The 18,505-nt window shown below is 45.0% G+C and overlaps 3 protein-coding genes across 6 annotated transcripts in view; 2 read left to right on the forward strand and 1 right to left on the reverse strand.

The window, feature by feature from the left end:
* TNFAIP1 (TNF alpha induced protein 1) overlaps nucleotides 1–8,765 on the reverse strand; it is a 29,186-nt gene extending 20,421 nt beyond the window's left edge. The window contains exons 1-3 of one of the 3 annotated variants that reach the window (XM_081944360.1): nucleotides 8,628–8,765; nucleotides 1,933–2,285; nucleotides 431–600 (exon numbers count right to left, since the gene is read on the reverse strand). In XM_081944360.1, coding sequence (XP_081800486.1) covers nucleotides 431–600; nucleotides 1,933–2,146 — 384 coding nt within the window. In that variant the 5' untranslated portion in view covers nucleotides 2,147–2,285; nucleotides 8,628–8,765. Of the gene's footprint in view, nucleotides 1–430; nucleotides 601–1,932; nucleotides 2,286–4,662; nucleotides 4,765–8,532 lie in introns of those variants that run through there. The other 2 variants (XM_081944359.1, XM_081944361.1) reach the window with 2 other exon arrangements.
* Nucleotides 1–18,505, forward strand: part of LYRM9 (LYR motif containing 9) — a 403,766-nt gene that overhangs the window by 162,872 nt on the left and 222,389 nt on the right. The window lies entirely within an intron of this gene.
* On the forward strand, nucleotides 8,903–17,615 carry IFT20 (intraflagellar transport 20). 2 transcript variants are annotated; one of them, XM_081944364.1, is made up of 5 exons: nucleotides 8,903–9,041; nucleotides 11,955–12,150; nucleotides 13,642–13,727; nucleotides 14,402–14,505; nucleotides 17,149–17,615. In XM_081944364.1, exons 2-5 carry the CDS (start codon nucleotides 12,024–12,026, stop codon nucleotides 17,228–17,230), a joined length of 399 nt encoding a protein of 132 aa, XP_081800490.1. In that variant the 5' UTR covers nucleotides 8,903–9,041; nucleotides 11,955–12,023; the 3' UTR covers nucleotides 17,231–17,615. The 2 variants fall into 2 exon arrangements, with proteins under 2 accessions (XP_081800490.1, XP_081800489.1); XM_081944363.1 differs by lacking the exon at nucleotides 8,903–9,041 and adding an exon at nucleotides 11,083–11,208.

Consider the following 18,505-nt stretch of genomic DNA (forward strand, 5'->3'; position numbering starts at 1 on the left):
CTTTCTTCCCCCCCCCTCCTTTTCAAAGAAGGCATGAGAATGCCATGAATAGATATCTGAGGGACCTCTTCAGATGTTTAAGAGAGCGAAGGCTTTAAAGGTTGAAGACACTATTTTCTTTTTTAAAATAGAGCACCTGAAAGATTTGTCGTAGTACATTAGGGTGTGGTGGTGTTGGTGTTTGAAGCCCTCAAATTCAGAACTGGGGGTGGGGGTGGGGCACAAGGGCTCCCATCTCTAGAATAATAATGTACGTGGCAGATTGCAGTCTGTCCTTCCTCAAAGAACTTTAAATATATACTGGTTGCCCCTTATCAAGGACTTTTTTCGAGTAGGATGCTTGCCTTGAGTAAAAGGGTTGAGCTGGATGACCTCTAGGGTCCCTTCCTTCCCTTAAGCTTTTATCACTCAGCGTGGGCAGCTCTCTTACCTGCAAGGCAGCTTGACAGAGGTCCACCAAGCCCTGGATGAGGTAATATTTGGCTTCGGCCATCAGCTCCTTGATCTCCTGCCGGTTCTTGGGTAGAATGACCGTGTTGTCCCGCAGGTAATTTAAGATGGTTCCAAAATGCTTCCCACAGCGGTCGATCAGGATCCAACCTGGGAAACAAAGAAACCGACCTCGGGTTTCAAACAAAGCAGGTGAGAAAATTATCCCACATAGCTTTGTTTTCTACCAAGACGAGTCGTAGAAAAACTTGCCTTGTCTTGGGCGGTAATTCCGAACAGGCTTCAAACGGATCTCAGACAATGATGGCCTGGGCTAAAAACTTTGGATATGCAACAGAATTAGATAAATGGTAGAAGCTATGGGAGAAGAAATGTGTTAGGAATGTAAGCAATGTATAAACCAGGATGGTAGTACTGTAGCTTTAAGTACTGCTGTAAAATGTGATTGGTTGCTGTTACCTCAAGCAGCCATAAGAGGGAGCCAGAATGACTGTTAGCTCTCTGCTTGTTAGATGCTGATCGATGGATGTATCGTGAGTTACGGTGTTTTTTGCTACTGTTAGCTGTTTTGTGTGCTAAACTGATTAATTGATACTGGACTGTGTTTGAAGGATCATTCCTTAACTGAGAACAGTTAACAAAATGTTACATTGACTATGTCAACTGCATATGAAGAAAACCTGTATAAAATATTTTATAGATGGCATTTTGCACCGGCAAGATTGGCTACAATGTATAAAGATAGATCTGCCAAATGTTGGAAGCGTAACCGATCACTGGGCTCATACTATCATATGTGGTGGAGTTGCCCAAAAGCTAAAAAATATTGGACGAAAAAACACACTTGGTTGGAAAAAATGATAAAGCAGCAGTTAGACTTGAAACCAGAGAGAGTTCTGTTGGACATTCTACCAGAAAAATAAAAAGATAAAAAGACTATATATCTGTTTTTACCAGTGGTGGGTTGCCAATTTGTTTGCTACCGGTTCGGGCGTGCTCGCACATGCGCACAACACTTCTGCATATGCACAGAAGTGTTCGGGTGGCTAGGAGGAACCTCCCGCCGCCACTACTACCAATTCGCCCGATCTGGGCTGAAGTGGGAGCAACCCACCTCTGGGTTTTACATATACTAACTGCAACCAGTATTTTCACAACAATGGGAAAACGACGAGACTCCTTTAGATGAGAACGTAATTCAGAAAATACTAGGATGCACAGAAATGGACAGACTAACATGTATGGTTAAGGATAAAGAAGAGACTGAATATTTTTTGACGTGGGATGTATTTTACCAACGGTTGGACAATAGAAACAGAAGTTAGAAATGAAGAGATATAAAAAGAAATGTTAATGTGGAGAGAATTTGATGAGGAAGATGTTAGGTATTATTGTAAATATATTAATATATAGTTATATTATTAACACTATTGTGATGAATATAATAAATATGTGGATTTGCTTGTTTTCATCAGCACCCACCTTCCTTGTCGGAGAGCACCTCCATCCTTCCGCTGAACATGGCTTTCAGCATGGTGTCATGGCGCGTCAGCACCTGCACGGTGGTGTAATACAAGGAGCCCCCGACATTCAGCCGCACGTACTTATTGCCCAGGCTGCCGATTTTGGCGCTGCACCTCTTCGGCTTCGCTCCCGAAGCGGGGCAGAGGGTGGTTAAGCAGGTGTCGCCAGACATCTCCTTCTGCAAGTAGATGACAACACGGCAGTGGGTGGGCTTCACCGACTCCGCCGTGGTTGGAGGGGAAAACCGTGGGGGTCTCCAACTGGATTCTCAAGAACACCTTGGAAATCACAGGACCCACAGCTGAGAGACTCTAAAAGGAGAGAGAGAGAGAGAGAGAGAGAGGAAAAAAGAGATTTGTTTCACTGTTGTTGGTTGAACTGATTGTGTTGGGCTGGGTTCGCACGACACGTTCAGAGGTAAAGTCTGTGTCAATCTTTTGCATTGAGCCTTCAGGCCTGCCACATTCAATGCTGTGGGAAAATGGGAGGGGGGATTATACGCAGTATGGGAGATACTGTATATGGTCATAACAACATTCCTTTCTCAGAGCGTCAAGGTCATCTTGCCCTGCACCTTGAGGGGTGTGACTGGGAGGCATCTCCAGTTTGGGACGGGGTGTCAAGCGTGCCTCATTCAGTATCCAAGAAAGAAAACCCCCAACTCCATTTGAATAGAGAGAAAGGTACTTTTACCGCGCATGAAACGAAAACAGCTCAAGAAAAGCAAGATCTGAAGCAGAAAAGCACGAACGTATACATATCAAACGTTTACCCAGGACCCTCCCCCCCCCCAGTTACCCCAACCCAATGTCCAATCTGCAACTCCCAAAGGTGACAGGTGGATTGCATCTTCAAGTGGCCTCATTCAGTTGGTATGCAGATATGGTTGACCTTGACCAAGCCCAAACACGAGCCATCAGGATGCGCAGAAGATGGCGAGAAGAAAACTCCCTTCCTGATAACTCCTCCAGCACTTAACAACTCCCCCCCCCAAATACCATATGCTCCCACCCTCCCCGTTACTATGGCAGCCGATAGCAAGCAAGCAAAGTAGAGGCTGACAAGGGGCCTGATTGGACCACGTGACGGACATGTGGCTGCTGGGCAGAGACTTGGACTTTCATTTGGGTGGGGAAAACCTGGAAGCTTTCAGATTCGGGTTTTCCCAGATGTGCCAACATGACATCTGTAATAAAATGGAACTTTGAGGAACTTCAAGTCTCGGAGTCTTCTTTCATTTGGGGGTGTTATTTGGAACCCTGGCATTCCGTTTTTATCTGCCATCTTGCCTGGATACAATACAATACAATACAATAGTAGAGTTGGAAGGGACCTTGGAGGTCTTCAAGTCCAACCCCCTGCCTAGGCAGGAAACCCTGTATCGTTTCAGACAGATGGCTATCCAACCTCTTCTTAAAGACTTCCAGTGTTGGGGCATTCACAACTTCTGGAGGCAACTTCTGTTCCACTGATTAATTGTTCTCACTGTCAGGAAGTTTCTCCTCAGTTCTAAGTTGCTTCTCTCCTTGATTAGTTTCCACCCATTGCTTCTTGTTCTGCCCTCAGGTGCCTTGGAGAATAGTTTGACTCCCTCTTCTTTGTGGCAGCCCCTGAGATATTGGAAACCTGCTATCATGTCTCCCCTAGTCCTTCTTTCTCTTAAGCTAAACATACCCAGTTCCTGCAACCATTCTTCATATGTTTTAGTCTCCAGTCCCCTAATCATCTTTGTTGCTCTTCTCTGCACTCTTCGCCAAAAAAATGATGAAACCACGTTATAGTTTAGCACGTGGAAAGAAGAGATCAGAAGCATTCCTCCAAAAATAGAGCCAGAATTCTAATTTATTGGTACCAGAGCATTCTCTAGAGATCTGTTGGTACACATTGACACATCTCCGCAGGGGATCAGGAAAACAAGGAGCAGCTGGTTGAGGTTCAAGTTCCCTTTAGAACAGGTCAAACAGTGTTTCCAGGAAATTATTTTTTAAGATTTTTGAGCAGCTTGTACAGATAGTCCTCGACTTACGAGCGCAATCGAGCCCAAAATTTCTGTTGGTATGTGAGACAATTGTTAAGTGAGCTTCCTTCCATTTTACGATCTAGTTAAGTGAAATCACTGCAGTTGTTAAGTTATTAATGCAGTTGTTAAGTGAATCTGGCTTCCCCACTGACTTTGCTTAACAAAAAGTCGCAAAAGGTGATCACACGACCCTGGGACATTGCAACCATGCTAGCCAGCTCAGGAATTCTGGGAGTTGAAGTCCACAAGTCTTAAAGGGGCCATTGTTCCCCACCCCTGTTATCTGATGCCATTTAGGTACTAGACTTAGGGCAAATTCTTAAGACACTCTGACCAGCCCTTGACTTGATAAGAGTCAACTTTAATTGAAGAATACAGGAAAAGTGGAAATGGACACATATACAATCACACATAGATCCCCATGTCAGACAGTTTTTAAAACAAATTATGAGAGTTACGTAGCTCTGAAAAATATAAACAGAGCTCCTGTGTTCAGGAAACGTTCAACAGGGGTGCTCATTCCAATTGAAGACAAAGGTTTTCCCCCCCACCCCTTGAATATGGCAATTAATCTTTGCTTTAATTTAATGGGGTCTAACCAATCTAACTAAAGAGGGTACCTGGGATATAAAAATGATCTTGAGAAATGAGGGGGGGAAAAGAGGTACCTGTGGTTTAAAGCCGTATCCGCAACCAAGGCAATCCTTAAAACTATTTTCGGGAGAGGAGACCAAAGTCCAGACTTCGATCACGGCATTTCAGAGGGGCAAGCAGGAAGATTGGGGGAAGGGGGGAAGTTTCCAGCCCTGAAGGATGACGCAATGTGTCTGACTCAGCCTCCCTCAAACAATAGGACCATTTCCTTTCCTTCCTCTTGGTTGGACTTTGGTTTTTTTAAAAAAACAACTTTTTAATTGCCTTTTATAAAAAGTAATAAACTGGAAATAACCCAGCGTCACAAGAAGTTTCTGCTTCCAACGGGGCCAGCCTGAGCGTGTCTCAAGTGCCAACTGGATGGCATTCAGGAAAGGCCATGGCACATCACCAAACTGGAAAAATGGCCATAAAAATAGCTCGATTTGAGTTGCAAAGACAGATGTGAGTGTTGCACTTGTCACACTAATGGTCACGCCGACCGAGGGTGCTGGAGGTTTCATCCACAACTGGAGCCCCCCCCCCGGATTCACAGGTAGTCCAGTCACAACTCATTTAGCGTCCGTTCGAACTTACAACGGTACCAGAAAAACTGACTTATGACTGGTCCTCCCATTTTTGCGTCCTATTTTGATACACCGAGGATGCTAGAGTGTGCCAGGGTCCAACGACTGTCCTTTTCTCAATTTGATAAATGCAGGTAGTCCTCGCTTTGTGACAATTGGGATTGGTCATTAAATGAAGCAGTTGTTAAGAGAAGTACTGTTGTTTTTATCATTTTACCTCAACTTTCCTTGGCTTTTTTTTTGCAAAGATTGTCAATGCAAGGATTGGCCCCAAAGTTACTTTTTTCCATCACCATCCTAACTGTAAGTGGCTGCCGTGCAAGGCAGTCACTAAATGAGGACTACCTTGTAAGACAGAATTCTAAAAAGGTGGCAAAGGAGTTTTTTCTTTCTTCCATGGCTCAGCCCACAAAAGAGCCACCTCTCCACCAGATATCACAATGCACTCAGTCTTTCTCATGGCCATTTTCAGAGTGAAATGCTCATTTATCCAGTGAGGCCCTTTCCTTCCCATGGAAAATCCTGCTTCAAGCCTCTGGTGGGGGAAAAAAATCTAATTTAACAATTTTGCAACTCCAAGTTTGGCTTCAACGGGGCAGGAAGAGCAGCCAGGAAGAGAATTAATGTTTGATTACATTTTTCATCCGGTAACAGAGGAGATCCTGTTGTCTTGCTGTAGGACAGCTGAGGAGAGAAGCAGAGCCCAGGACATTCAAATAATTTCTTTGGCTGAACCCCTTTGGGTAAACTTAATCCCCCATCTAAATCAATGCTCCAGCCTTTAAGATATATCATCATGGCTAAGCATTCAGGGCAGTTCTAGGTCGCAAGTCTAGATATGCCACAGGTGCAGCTATCTTCTCCCGTGCCCCCCCCCCCAATATGGTACAAATAGCAACAGCAATAGCACTTAGACTTCTATAGTGCTTTACAACCCTTACTAAGTGGTTTACAGTCAGCCTATGGCCCCCAACAATTTGGGTCCTCATTTTATCCACCTTGGAAGGATGGAAGGCTGAGCCAACCTTGAGCCTGGTGGGATTTGAACTCCCAAATTGCAGGCAGCCGGCAGGCGGCAGCAGCAGTAGCCTGCAGTACTGCACTCCAACCACTGTGCCACCGTGGCTGATGGGTACCATACTGAAGTTTACCCTCCCAGCTCGCTAGCTCTGCTGCTCTTGCAGAACACACTGCTAAAATTTGGCGACATTTTTTTCAAAATTCCCTTACTAATCCTACCTATTTCAGATAACAATTTGTCTGAAATAGCATAGGGCAGGGATGGCTAACCTTTTTCCCATCGCATGCCAAGAGCGGGGGGAGTGCAGAGGGGTTGTTCGCGGGGGTGACCACGCCCATAATGCTATGCACGTGACACCTCCCACGCGCATGTGTGTTTGACCCCTGCCCTCCCCCACCTGCTTTTGGCATGTGATGGACCCATTTTTCGCTAGCTCCCCCGTCTCCAGAGGCTTTCTAGGAGGCTGAGAAGGGCGAAAGCAGCCTCCCCCCACCCCACGGACACTTCACTGAAGCGTAAAAATCAGCCCTCCGGGCAAACCGGAAGTTTGGGAACGGACTTCTGATTTGCCCGTAATGCCGTTTTTCACCCTCTAGAGCAGTGTTTCTCAAACTTGGCGACTTTAAGTCCTGTGGACTTCAACTCCCAGAATTCCCCAGCCAGCTATGCTGGCTGGGGGATTCTGGGAGTTGAAGTCCACAGGACTTAAAGTTGCCAAGTTTGAGAAACACTGCTCTAGAGCCTTCAGGAGGCTCCCTTCCTATAAGCCCCAAAGAGTTTTCTCAACCCTGCCAAATACATCTAGCTGAGCTACCACCACCCCCTCACTTCCAGGATTGCGTTTGGACTTCAACCCAAGTCTCCTCCAGTTCTGATCCAATGCTTTAACTACTACACCATCCATGAGCCACGGTGGCGCATTGGTTAGAGTGCAATACTGCCAGCTAATTTTGCTGGCTGCCGGCTTACTGGAATTTGCCAGTTCAAATCCCACTGGGCTCAAGGTTGACTCAGTCTTCCATTCTTCTGAGGTGGGTAAAATGAGGACCCCAAATTGTTGGGGGACAATATGCTGACTCTGTAAAAACCACTTAGAAAGGGATGTAAAGCACTGTAAAGTGGTATGTAAGTCTAAGGGCTATTGCTATCTTGGCTGTATTTACAGAAGGGTGTGCCCAACTGTTTTCAAGCAAAGGAGCATACTTGCTTCTGAATGCATGTTGGGGGCTGTGCACCAAAGGTAGGATAGTTATGACCAGGAGTGGGGGAGAATCCCTAAGTTTCATTTAATCTCATTTTAAGACTTAATATACCCAATGTACGAGCCAGCAGTGTGCAGTGGCAGCCAAAAAAGCCAATCCTAAGTTGCATTAACAGAGGAATACAATTAAGATCAAATGAGGTACTAATACCACTCTATAAAGCCCTAGTAAGACCACACCTAGAGTACTGCATCCAGTTTTGGTCAGCACACTATAAAAAAGATGTTGAGACTCTGGAAAGAGTGCAGAGCAGAGCAACAAAGATGATGAGGGGAGGGGAGGCTAAAACATATGAAGAACGGGTACAGACACTGGGCATGGCTAGTCTAGAGAGGAGAAGGACTAGGGGAGACATGATAGCAGTCTTCCAATATTTGAGGGGCTGCCATAGAGAGGAGGGGATCGAGCTATTTTCCAAAGCACCTGAGGGCAGAACAAGGAATAATGGATGGAAACTGACCAAGGAGAGATTCAACCTAGAAATAAGGAGGAACTTTCTGACAGGGAGAACAATCAACCAATGGAACAGAAGTTGCCTTCGGACGTTGTGGCAGCTTCATCACTTGAGACTTTCAAGAAGAGATTGGACTGCCATTTGTCAGAAATGGTGTAGGGTCTCCTGCTTGAGCGGGGTTGGACTAGATGACCTACAAGGTCCCTTTCTAACTCTATTAATCTGTTATTCAAAATGACCAAGTGGCCCTACCACGACTTCCTCCTGGATTTGAACTGCGGGCTACCCTTCAACAGGTATAGCGTTTCCCCATCTCCAGCCTGTTTCAAACCCCCTGCAACGGACTCCTATCTATCGCCGCTATGAGAGGTTGGGAAGGGGCTATAAATGATACAAACACTGTAAATAAAAAAGAAAAGGAAACTCTTTCACCCAGCCTGCCCTTACTCCCGCCCACCTCACTTTATCTCAAACCTCTCGTCCCCAAATACAGAATCAACTTCACTTCCCCGGTCTCTGCCCCAAACGCGGGCCCTCCCATCCCTGATTCGCCCTGCCAACAGCTGGTTCTTTTCTTTTACCTGCTTCCGAGTCGCCCCGCGCTGCTCCCACACTAGGCCACCAATGTCTCCGCGGGACCCCCGAGCGACGGGCCAGGCAAAGGAGCGGAACTGACCTCAACCGACTCCGAGCGACTCGCCGCGCCTTCAGCTTCTCAATCCCGGCCAAAGAGAAAAGCTCCAAGTTGGGGCTGCAGCAACAGGCTTCCCAATCGCGAGAACTCAGTCTACAACTCCCGGCACGCCCTGCGCGCCGGCGTCCATTCCCCGATATACGCTGTCGAAGTCCACCGGGAACTACATCTCCCGATAAGCCACGGCTCTGTCTTTCGCCAATCCAGGCAGGCATGCGTGCCGAAGCCGGAGCTATCGAGCGCTTTCTGGCAGGCAATCATGGCAAAGGCGTTTTACTCATTAAAAGAAATCGGTAACAATCCGTATCTGTTGAATTTCGACTACTGTCATTACCAGTCCACACATCTGGAGAATATATTGCAATCCTTTTCTTAGGCCAATCGAGATAGTCGTGTGTAAGATTTCAACTTTATTGCTTGTATTCTTACGATTTATATTGATATTGATTGTTTCCTGATTGCTTATTTGTACCCTCTGACAAATATTAAGTGTTGTGCCTTATGGTTCTTGACGAATGTATCTTGTCTTTTTATGTACACTGAGAGCAGATGCACCAAAAACAAATTCCTTGTGTGTCCAATCACACTTGGCCAATAAAGCTATTCTATTCTATTCTATTCTATTCTACTTTTTCTAATCTGGGGAAAAAAACTTTTTTTTAACTTGTGACCCTGTTTAGCTACTCAAAATTAAGTTACCTTGGATTGATTGGGGCTTCTTCCTAGCTTAAGAAAATACCAGTTAGGACTCCAGCCTTATATTCTTGACTCGTTGTCCAAACCTCTAGTTGACAGGTTTAAACAACTGATTGAATTAAACCCTTTTTGGATTAACTCAACACGGTCAGGAAACAAAATTGGGTTTACACAACATGTACACTACAAAAATTACAAACCAGTTTCATCATGTTGTGCAGTTACAGCTGCTACTGGTAGGTTTTCAATGGATCAGGTTATTTGTGCTGTGTGAATCCAGCTGTGGTTTCAGATAAGCATGATGTGGCTTGAGAAAAGGGCTCCATTGATGGGGCTGTCAGCCATGCTTACAGGGGCACCTGTATATGTCAAGAGTTCCGTTTCTTGGCTTTACATTAGTTGGTTATGGCTATTTTGGCTGATGTATTTATTTTTTGGATGTTTCTATTATTATTCTGTTTTAAATTGCTTTAACTGTTTTCTAGTCTTAGAACTACAACTCCTCCTGGCTGCTACTAGGAAAAGGGGGGCAATTTATTTTCCAAAGCACTAGAGGGCAGGACAAGAAACAATGGATGGAAACTAAGCAAGGAGAGAAGCAACCTGGAATGAAGGAGAAACTTATTGACAGTGAGGATAATCGGTGGAAGAGCTCAGCTTCAGAAGTTGTAGGCGTTTCATCACTGGAGATTTTTTAAAGAAGAGACTGGACAGCCAATTGTCTAAAATGGTATAGCGTCTCCTGCTTAGATAGATAGATGATAGATAGATAGATAGATAGATAGATAGATAGATAGATAGATAGATAGATAGATAGATAGATAGATAGATAGATAGATAGATGATAGATAGATAGATGATAGATAGATAGATAAAGAAAGAAAAAGAAAAAGAAAGAAAGAAAGAAAGAAAAAAGAAAGAAAAAGAAAGAAGGATGGATGCATAGATAGATGATAGATAGATAGATAGACAGACAGACAGATAGATGATAGATAGATAGATAGATGATAGATAGATAGATTAGATGATAGATAGATAGATGATAGATAGATAGATAGATAGATAGATAGATGATAGATAGATAGATGATAGATAGATAGATAGATAGATAAAGAAAGAAAAAAGAAAGAAAGAAAGAAAGAAGAAAGAAAAAGAAAGAAAAAGAAGGATGGATGCATAGATAGATGATAGATAGATAGATAGATGATAGATAGATAGATAGATAGATAGGTAGATAGATAAAGAAAGAAAAAGAAAGAAAGAAAGAAAGAAAGAAAGAAAGAAAGAAAGAAAGAAAGAAAAAGAAAGAAGGATGGATGCATAGATAAATAGATGATAGATAGATAGGTAGGTAGGTAGGTAGGTAGATAGGTAGATAGATAGAATTCTTTATTGGCCAAGTGTGATTGGAATTTGTCTTTGGTGCATAGTCTACATAAAAAGACATAGAGGGTTGGACTAGAAGACCTCCAAGGTCCCTTCCGACTGTGTTATTCTTTTATAACTGCTAACCACCCAGAGTCACTTGACTGAGATGGGAGGCTGTAGATATTGAATAAATAAACAAGCAAGCGAGTCCTACAGAGGATCTTTGCGGTCGTAGATCGAAACTCCTTCTCCGGCATCATCTGCCTCGTGCCTTCCTTGAGACCCCCCCTCCACTTCCTAAGCTTTGGATTCTTCCCACCGAACTACACTTCCCAGAATGCCAAGCGAAGCCGGCGCTCTCCTCCCCCCCCCACGAGCGCATGGGATAAGGCGCGTGGGCGGGGCAGAGGCGGCGGCTGCTGTTGTTTCTTCTGTCGCCGTGGCAGCTGAAGGCTGCGGCGAGCTTGGGACACCGGGGGAGCTTTTAGGGACCCTGCGGGTAAGTAGGGAGGGGCTCAAGGGGAGGTAGAGTGGGAAAGAAGAGGAGGAGGAGGAGGTTGCTTACTTGTATGTCCTAGAATGGAGCCTCCAGATTCAGAAGCAACCATTACATGTCAGCTGCAAGGGAGCGATGGTAGAGAATGACGTCGGGTGGCTCCTGGAAACAAAGAATTGTATTGCTGTAATTGGCTAGGAATTCTGGGAGTCAAAGGCTCCCACATCTGGAGGACACCAAGTGGGGGGAGGGCTGTAAACACTGGTGTTTCCTGAATTAGAGCCCCATTTCTCCCCCATCTCTCTGTTGGGATGAAGGGAACCTCATTTTTAAGAGTTCTCTAAATTGTCTTCTCCAGTTTATGAAAAGTTTGGGGGTATGAATAGTGAAACACTGTAGAACTCCCCCCCAAGGGAATAGCAATCCCCCTTCATCAGGTTAATTAAAGATTTTAAAACTTACCAATTTGGGGTATCCCCTTGGCCCAATCCTACCAACGAAAGGGGATTGAAGCACAGAAAAAAACTGTTTCACAATATATTCCTTACTGTTCCAGAAAAAATGCAATTTGCAAGTTTGCAAAAGAATAATCATCTACATTAGTAAATATTACAAATGCCAATTTTTAAAAAATGGGATTAAAATTGGAGGCATTGCCTGTTTCTTGATTCCCAGGAAAGGTTTCTTATTTTAGTTCTACAAAATATGGAAGACCTTGCCTAAAATATCCTCAATGTCTTGATTTTCAGAGGCCTGCTCTTTCCTGCTCTCTGGAACTGGGTCTTGATGTTTCTCCAGCCACTTGAAAAGAACTTATAATGGCAAAAGACATCCTAGGAGAGGCAGGCCTCCACTTTGACGAGCTGAACAAACTGAGGGTTTTGGATCCAGAGGTGGCCCAACAAACCACAGAGCTGAAAGAGGAATGCAGACTGTTTGTAGACAGTAAGTCTTCTTGGCTGATTGGCAGAGAGAGCTGCCCCTCCATACAGCAGAGCCAGGATGATGTTATGAAGGCCTGGTTCACACCGACGGGGTTAGCTAGGGATGGTTGTGGGCTGACTTGTAGCTTAGCTCATCTGGAAGATGCAATAACTGGCTCTATGTTTTGCTATTCTCTCTGGCTGATCCAGCTTTTCATGCAGAAATGACTCATTTAGACAAGACAGAGACAAAGGCTTCTGGGACCTGAGAATGTCATGGCCAGCTGGGTTTGGAACTGTGGCCAAATATGGTCCCATCAAATTCTACCAGGCCCTTGCTCTCTTTCACCTCTTGCTCCTGATGTTCCTAGCAGCCTGCCCATCAGAGATGCCTTCTCCCTATGTGGGAAATGGATGTTTTTTTTCTATGGACAGGGATAGGGGCTCAAATTCTTGTGCCTGGTTAGCTCTGCAAAAATGAGAGTTATCTTAAATCTTGACCTCCAAAATCAAGTTACCGTATTTTTTCGGACTATTAAGACGCACTGGTGTATAAGACGCACCCAGATTTTGAAGAGGTAAGTAAGAAAAAAAAGTTGTTGTCCTCCCTGGCCCCCAGGAGCACTCTGCAGGCTTCAGCAGGGCTGGGGGAAGGCAAACATGCCCCCGTTTTTGTGAAAACTGGGCCGATTTTTGCAAAAACAGCCTTTTTTGCCTTCCCCTAACCCTGCTGAAGTCTGCAGAGTACTGCTGGGGGCTGGGGAAAGGCAAAAACGCCTCTGTTTTTGCAAATAATGGCCCATTTTTTGCAAAAATAGGATGTGGGGGTGGGGCTTCGGGAGGCCAAAAATGGCTGTATTCAGTTTATAAGACGCACCAAGATTTCCACGCTCTTTTAGGGGGGGGGGGGAAGGTGTGTCTTATACTCCTCTTAGAGAAGCTCTTTGTGACATCTGTCTATTATGTGCTTGGATGTGTAGGTCAGTGGTGGGATTCAAATTTTTTTACTACCAGTTCTGTGGGTGTGGCGTGCCTTGGTGGGCGTGGCAGGGGAAGGATACTGTAAAATCACCACTCCCTTCCCACCCCACTAACCTGCTTTCCTATAGGGCAACAGAAGAAGACCCAGCCAATCAGCTGGGACTCGGGAGGCAGAGAATAGATGGGGGCGGTGCCAGCCAAGGGCGGTATTTGCCGGTTCTCCGGACTACTCAAAATTTCCACTACTGGTTCACCAGAACTAGTCAGAACTGACTAAATACCACCTCTGGTAGGCCTGTATGCAGGAGAATTTATCCGTGTCTGTGGGCGTTGGTGAAGATTTATGTGTTTCTAAAAGTCCTTGTTTGAGTGGGTGAGCAAATGGTCAGAGGCACTTGAATGATTCCAAGTGAGGAATTGTGACCTAGCACTCTAAAAAAATTATAATAGAAATTGCCATATTAACTGTGGTCCCTTGTCTGGTGATATTGGATGTAAACATTTACTTTTACTGATTTCTTCCTTTTTACAGAAATTGCCGAATTTAAAAAAATAGTGGGCAACCTGATTGAACTGGTAGATCAGCTAGCAAAAGCCACAGAAAATGAGAAGATCAAGGTAAAGGAGCATTATAAAGGAATATTTCCCAAGGAGGCTAATTTGAAGGACAATCTCCCTCATTCTTCCCCCCCCCCCCAAAAAAAATAGTATTTATGCCTTTGAGTAGAAAGAGGTGTTAAATGTTTTGGGTCAAAGCGCTTCTGATCTATAAGTAGTCATTTTCTCTAAATGACCACCCTTCGAGCAAACCGGAAGTGACTTCTGGGTTGCTCGGAGGGTCGTTTTAAGCGTTCCGAAGGCTTCAGGGAAGCCTCCGGACGGTCCCTGAAGCCTCCGGAGGGCCTCCGGGGGGGCAGGGGAGGCTCTTTTCGCTCTCCCCAGGCTCTTATAAAGCCTCTGGAGCCTGGGGAGGGCGAAAAAACATGTAAAAATGGGGGGGGGGTTTGCGCGTTGTGCGTGCATGCGCCCTGGGGGGGCTGTCGCGCGTTGCATTATGGGTGCCGCGCGTTGCATTATGGGTGCCGCACGCCCGCACATGACCCCCCTGCGCTCCCCCCACTTGTGCCACGCGAAGCCAAAAAAGGTTCGCCATCGCTGCTATGCCTCAATGCTTACCAACAGATTTCTTTAGAGGTGGAGCGCCCCCTAACCATTTTAGCTCCATTTAGAAGGATGGCAGGAAAAAAAAAATACTTAACTTTTTTTTTAAAAAGTGGCTGCTTCTTTTGCAGGCAATCGGGGCCCGTAACTTACTGAAGTCCATAGCAAAGCAAAGAGAAGCCCAACAGCAACAACTCCAAGCATTAATCACCGAGAAGAAGACGCAGTTGGAAAGGTTAGGAATAGACGAAGGAATTTCCAAATACATGCTGAGCTGATCCTAGGTTTCCTGGCCACAAAAACTGGAGCCCCAGTACGTCTCCTGTCCTTAAAAGCATCTGATCCTTAAATCAGGGAAGGATATTATTTTCTTTCTCTCTATACACACACACAAACATACACACACACAAATACACACACACACAAACACACAAATACACACACATACACACACACACACACACACACACACACACACACGATCTGAAATAATGCAAGATTTTGGCAGTCTTGCTCTCCTTGTTTGGTGCTGTCTCATGACATTTGTTATCCTGTATTAGTGTTTCTCAACCTTTTCTGAGGAATTCTGGGAGTCGAAGTCCACTCTTCTTAAAGTCGCTGAGGTTGAGAAACCCTGCCCTAGATTCTCCTCTACTTAAAAAATACTTTTTTAAAAAAAATTGGGGTGGGGCAAGTCGCAAGATATTTCTGCAAGGGATAAACGTTCTGCCTCCCACCGAGTGGAGTTTGCTTCCGAGTAATCCCAAGGAGGATAGCAATAGCACTTATATTTACAGGTGAAACTCGAAAAGTTAGAATATCGTGCAGAAGTTCATTTATTTCAGTAATGCAACTTAAAAGGCGAAACTAGTATATGAGATAGACTCATTACATGCAAAGCAAGATAGTTCAAGCCGTGATTTGTCATAATTGTGATGATTATGTCTTACAGCTCATGAAAATCCCAAATCCACCATCTCAGGAAATTTTCGAGTTTCACCTGTATATACCACTTCACAGTGCTTTTACAGCCCTCTCTAAGCGATTTAGAGTTTCAGCCTCTTGCCCCCAACCATCTGGGTCCTCATTTTACCAACCCCGGAAGGATGGAAGGCTGAGTCAACCTTGAGCCTGGTGAGATTCGAACTGCCAAATTGCAGGCAGGCAGCAGAAGTAGCCTGCAGTACTGCACTCTAACCACTGGGACACTGTGTGCTCAGGATGTAATTAGCTTTGATGGAAAAGATTAATAAAAGAGAAGATGAGGCTGTTTTAAAGCCTTCCCTCGGGCTGACTTTCTCCGTTTCAACCACAACATTGGGAATTCTGCCAGGTGCTGTCCTAACCTGTTAGGGCCCCAGGTTAGAGAAAGTGGCCTGCTTAATCACATTATCATGATAGCACCGGTTACCCTCTTTCACATGCATTGCGTAAACAGGTGAAAGGGTTTGTTTCCATGAGTTCATTGCCATCATGACTCTTGATCCTCCCACAGTGTACATTTTGCTTGCCAGATAGGACAGCAAAGGAGCACTTGCATTTTGGGAGGAACAGATTATTTAACATTTGAGGAGAAAAGCAACACACACACCCCAAGACTAAGCCTTATGGAATCCTTGGTGCTCTCTCTGAACTTCGCAAGCAAACAACCCAACATCCTCAGTGTGAATGAGTGTGGGATTTGCTACCTGTTCGGCCATCAATAGACACATAGAGATAAACCACATTTACACACCAGTCAAAAGAGACAGTAAAAAATACCTAAGAAGGAAACTAAAAGACTAGACTGCATCTGCTCCAGCAGTCAACATCTAGATAAGTAAAGTGTCAGGCCTGCAGCGATATTTTCTTTCAGATCTTTGGCCTGCCACACTTTCTATTATTTTACTATGCATTTTCTATTGTGGAAAAATGGGAGGGGGGGGATTGTACGGAGTGAGATGCTATGTAGCCATAACAAAGTTCTTTCTAGTAAGCCAAGGTCATCCTTTGTCTTTGCACCTGACCAGAACTGGATGGGTGGAACTGCCAGCCGGGCAGTGGAAGATTGGACCATGGGATGGACTTGTGGGTGTGGGGGCAAGATCTTGAACTTTCAACTAGACGAGGAAAACCGGGAAGCTTTCAGATTTGGGTTTTCCCAGGTGGGCCAACATGACTCTCTTAATAAATTGGAACTTAGAGCAATACTTTGCCTTGGATTCTGATTTACTTTTGGATGCTATTTGCTAATGCTAGTTAATTAACTATTTGCTAATGCTAGTTAATCCCTGACATAGGGATTAACACCAGACAAATAAGCAGGAAACCATACCGTAATCAAAAAACTGTCAAGGAGAAAATCATACCCCCATCTACCCTGGCAGGACAAGCTACAATATATAAACAGAGTGCACTGAGGATCCCATAATTCAATCCTGAGCTACATATATTCTTTTCTGTTGGTGTCATGGTTATCTCTGGAGGTTTTCTAAAGCGCTTAAATGTACCCCAAATGCCACTGAGTTTTTCCAAAGGGCCAATTAATTCCATGGCTTCCAAACACTCCTAGAACACTTTTATTCCTCCAGCCCTCATCTGCCGAGAGCCAGCCTGATTGGCCATCCCCAGCATCCATCAGGGAGAGGTTTTCTCTATGTTCTTGGAGCCGGTTGTCATAAAACAGCTGCCGGAAAATTCAAAAGAATGCTGGAAGGTTTTTTTTTTTTTACTCCCTAAAGTATTCTGATGAATAACTCAGGAATGCAAACACTGAAAGCCATCAGCTCTTGTTCCTGTCATGGCTTTTTTTTCCCAGCTGAAAAATCTCCCCCAATTCTTCACCCTTCAAGCTGTCTTCAGCCCAGCCAGCTCATTCTTTGCTCTCCTTGTTCCTCAGGTACCGAGTGGAGTATCAAACACTGTGCAAAATAGAAGCGGACCAGAATGAATTCATCGACCAGTTTATCTTCCAGAAGTAGACCAAGAACTGATGGCAACCAGCAGACCAAGAACTTGACCCATTCCTGTTGTTCCAAAGCAGGCAATTCGGACCGGCTGTGAAAGCATCGACCGAGGACAGGCCTTCCAAGATCTCCTCTCCAATCGGAAGAGTTTTCATTGCCCCCAAGCAACCTGCCCTGGGGTTGGGGATAACGAAAGAAATGCGATTGGCAGGTTCCCTGGGAAGATGTTTGTGATTGGATGTGCTTCCAAAGGATGAGAAGGAAGGAGCAATCCTTGTATTTAAGTCTTTTTTTTTAAGCAGCTGTTTATAATGAGAGTTTAGATCACTAAACTGTATTTCTCACTGGTTTTGTGCATCTTCCCCACTTTTTAAGAAAATAAAATGCTTTCGAGGAACAACTAACCACCTTTTGAAATAGCAACAGCACTTAGACTTATATATCACTTCACCCTGGCCCCCTCTAAGCAGTTTACAAAGTCAGCCTCTTTCCCCCAACAATCTGGGTCCTCATTTGACCCACCTCGGAAGGATGGAAGGCTGAGTCAACCGTGAGCCTGGTGAGATTTGAACTGCAGCTGGCAGTCAGCTGAAGTAGCCTGCAGATCTTGAGTGATAATTGGATGGGGAACCGCCAGGAGACCTCCGTGTGGTAGATAACAGTAATAGTATGACAAGAGTTGGGAGGAACTTTGGGGGTCTTAGAGGCCAACTCCCTGCTCAGGCAGAAGACCCTATGCCAGCGATGGCAAACCTTTTTGGCACTGAGGGTCCAAACTTGAAAGCACATACCAGATCGCTGGAAACCCAAAGACCAGCTGGGCAGTGTGCATGCGCTCGTCAGCCAGCTGGTTTTCGGGTTTTTGGCACGTGAATGTGCATCGGCCAGCTGTTCTTCAGGTTTCCGGCGCTTGCGAAAACCAACTGGCCAGCACATCTGCGTGCACTAGAGACCAGAAGAGCAGCTGGCGACAGCACACATGCCCACAGAGAGCTCTGTGTGCCACCTCTGGCATGTGTGCCATAGGTTCACCATCATGGCCCTATGCCATTCTGGACACATAACAGTCCAATTTCTTAAAAGCCTCCTGTGATAAGGGCGCCCAAAACATCTGGAGCTAACCCATTCCACTGATTAATTGTTCTCACTGACCATTGCTGTCCTCCTTAGTTATAGGTTCAGAGGTGGTATTCAGCAGGTTCTGACCAGTTCTGGAGAACCGGTAGCAGAAATATATATATGAAAATGTTGCAAACGGTTTGGTGGTGTTTGATAAAAGAATTCCAGCAT

The sequence above is a fragment of the Natrix helvetica genome (genome assembly GCF_964273705.1).
Source record: "Natrix helvetica genome assembly, chromosome: 2".
Classification (NCBI taxonomy): Eukaryota; Metazoa; Chordata; class Lepidosauria; order Squamata; family Natricidae; genus Natrix; species Natrix helvetica.

What these genes read in the sequence shown, in the direction of transcription:
- IFT20 (XM_081944364.1), top strand. Translation starts at nt 12,024, where the DNA reads ATGGCAAAAGACATCCTAGGAGAGGCAGGCCTCCACTTTGACGAGCTG. An exon ending in ATGCAGACTGTTTGTAGACA is followed by an intron (nt 12,151 to 13,641) that starts GTAAGTCTTCTT and finishes TCCTTTTTACAG; the next exon opens with AAATTGCCGAATTTAAAAAA. An exon ending in AAGAAGACGCAGTTGGAAAG is followed by an intron (nt 14,506 to 17,148) that starts GTTAGGAATAGA and finishes CTTGTTCCTCAG; the next exon opens with GTACCGAGTGGAGTATCAAA.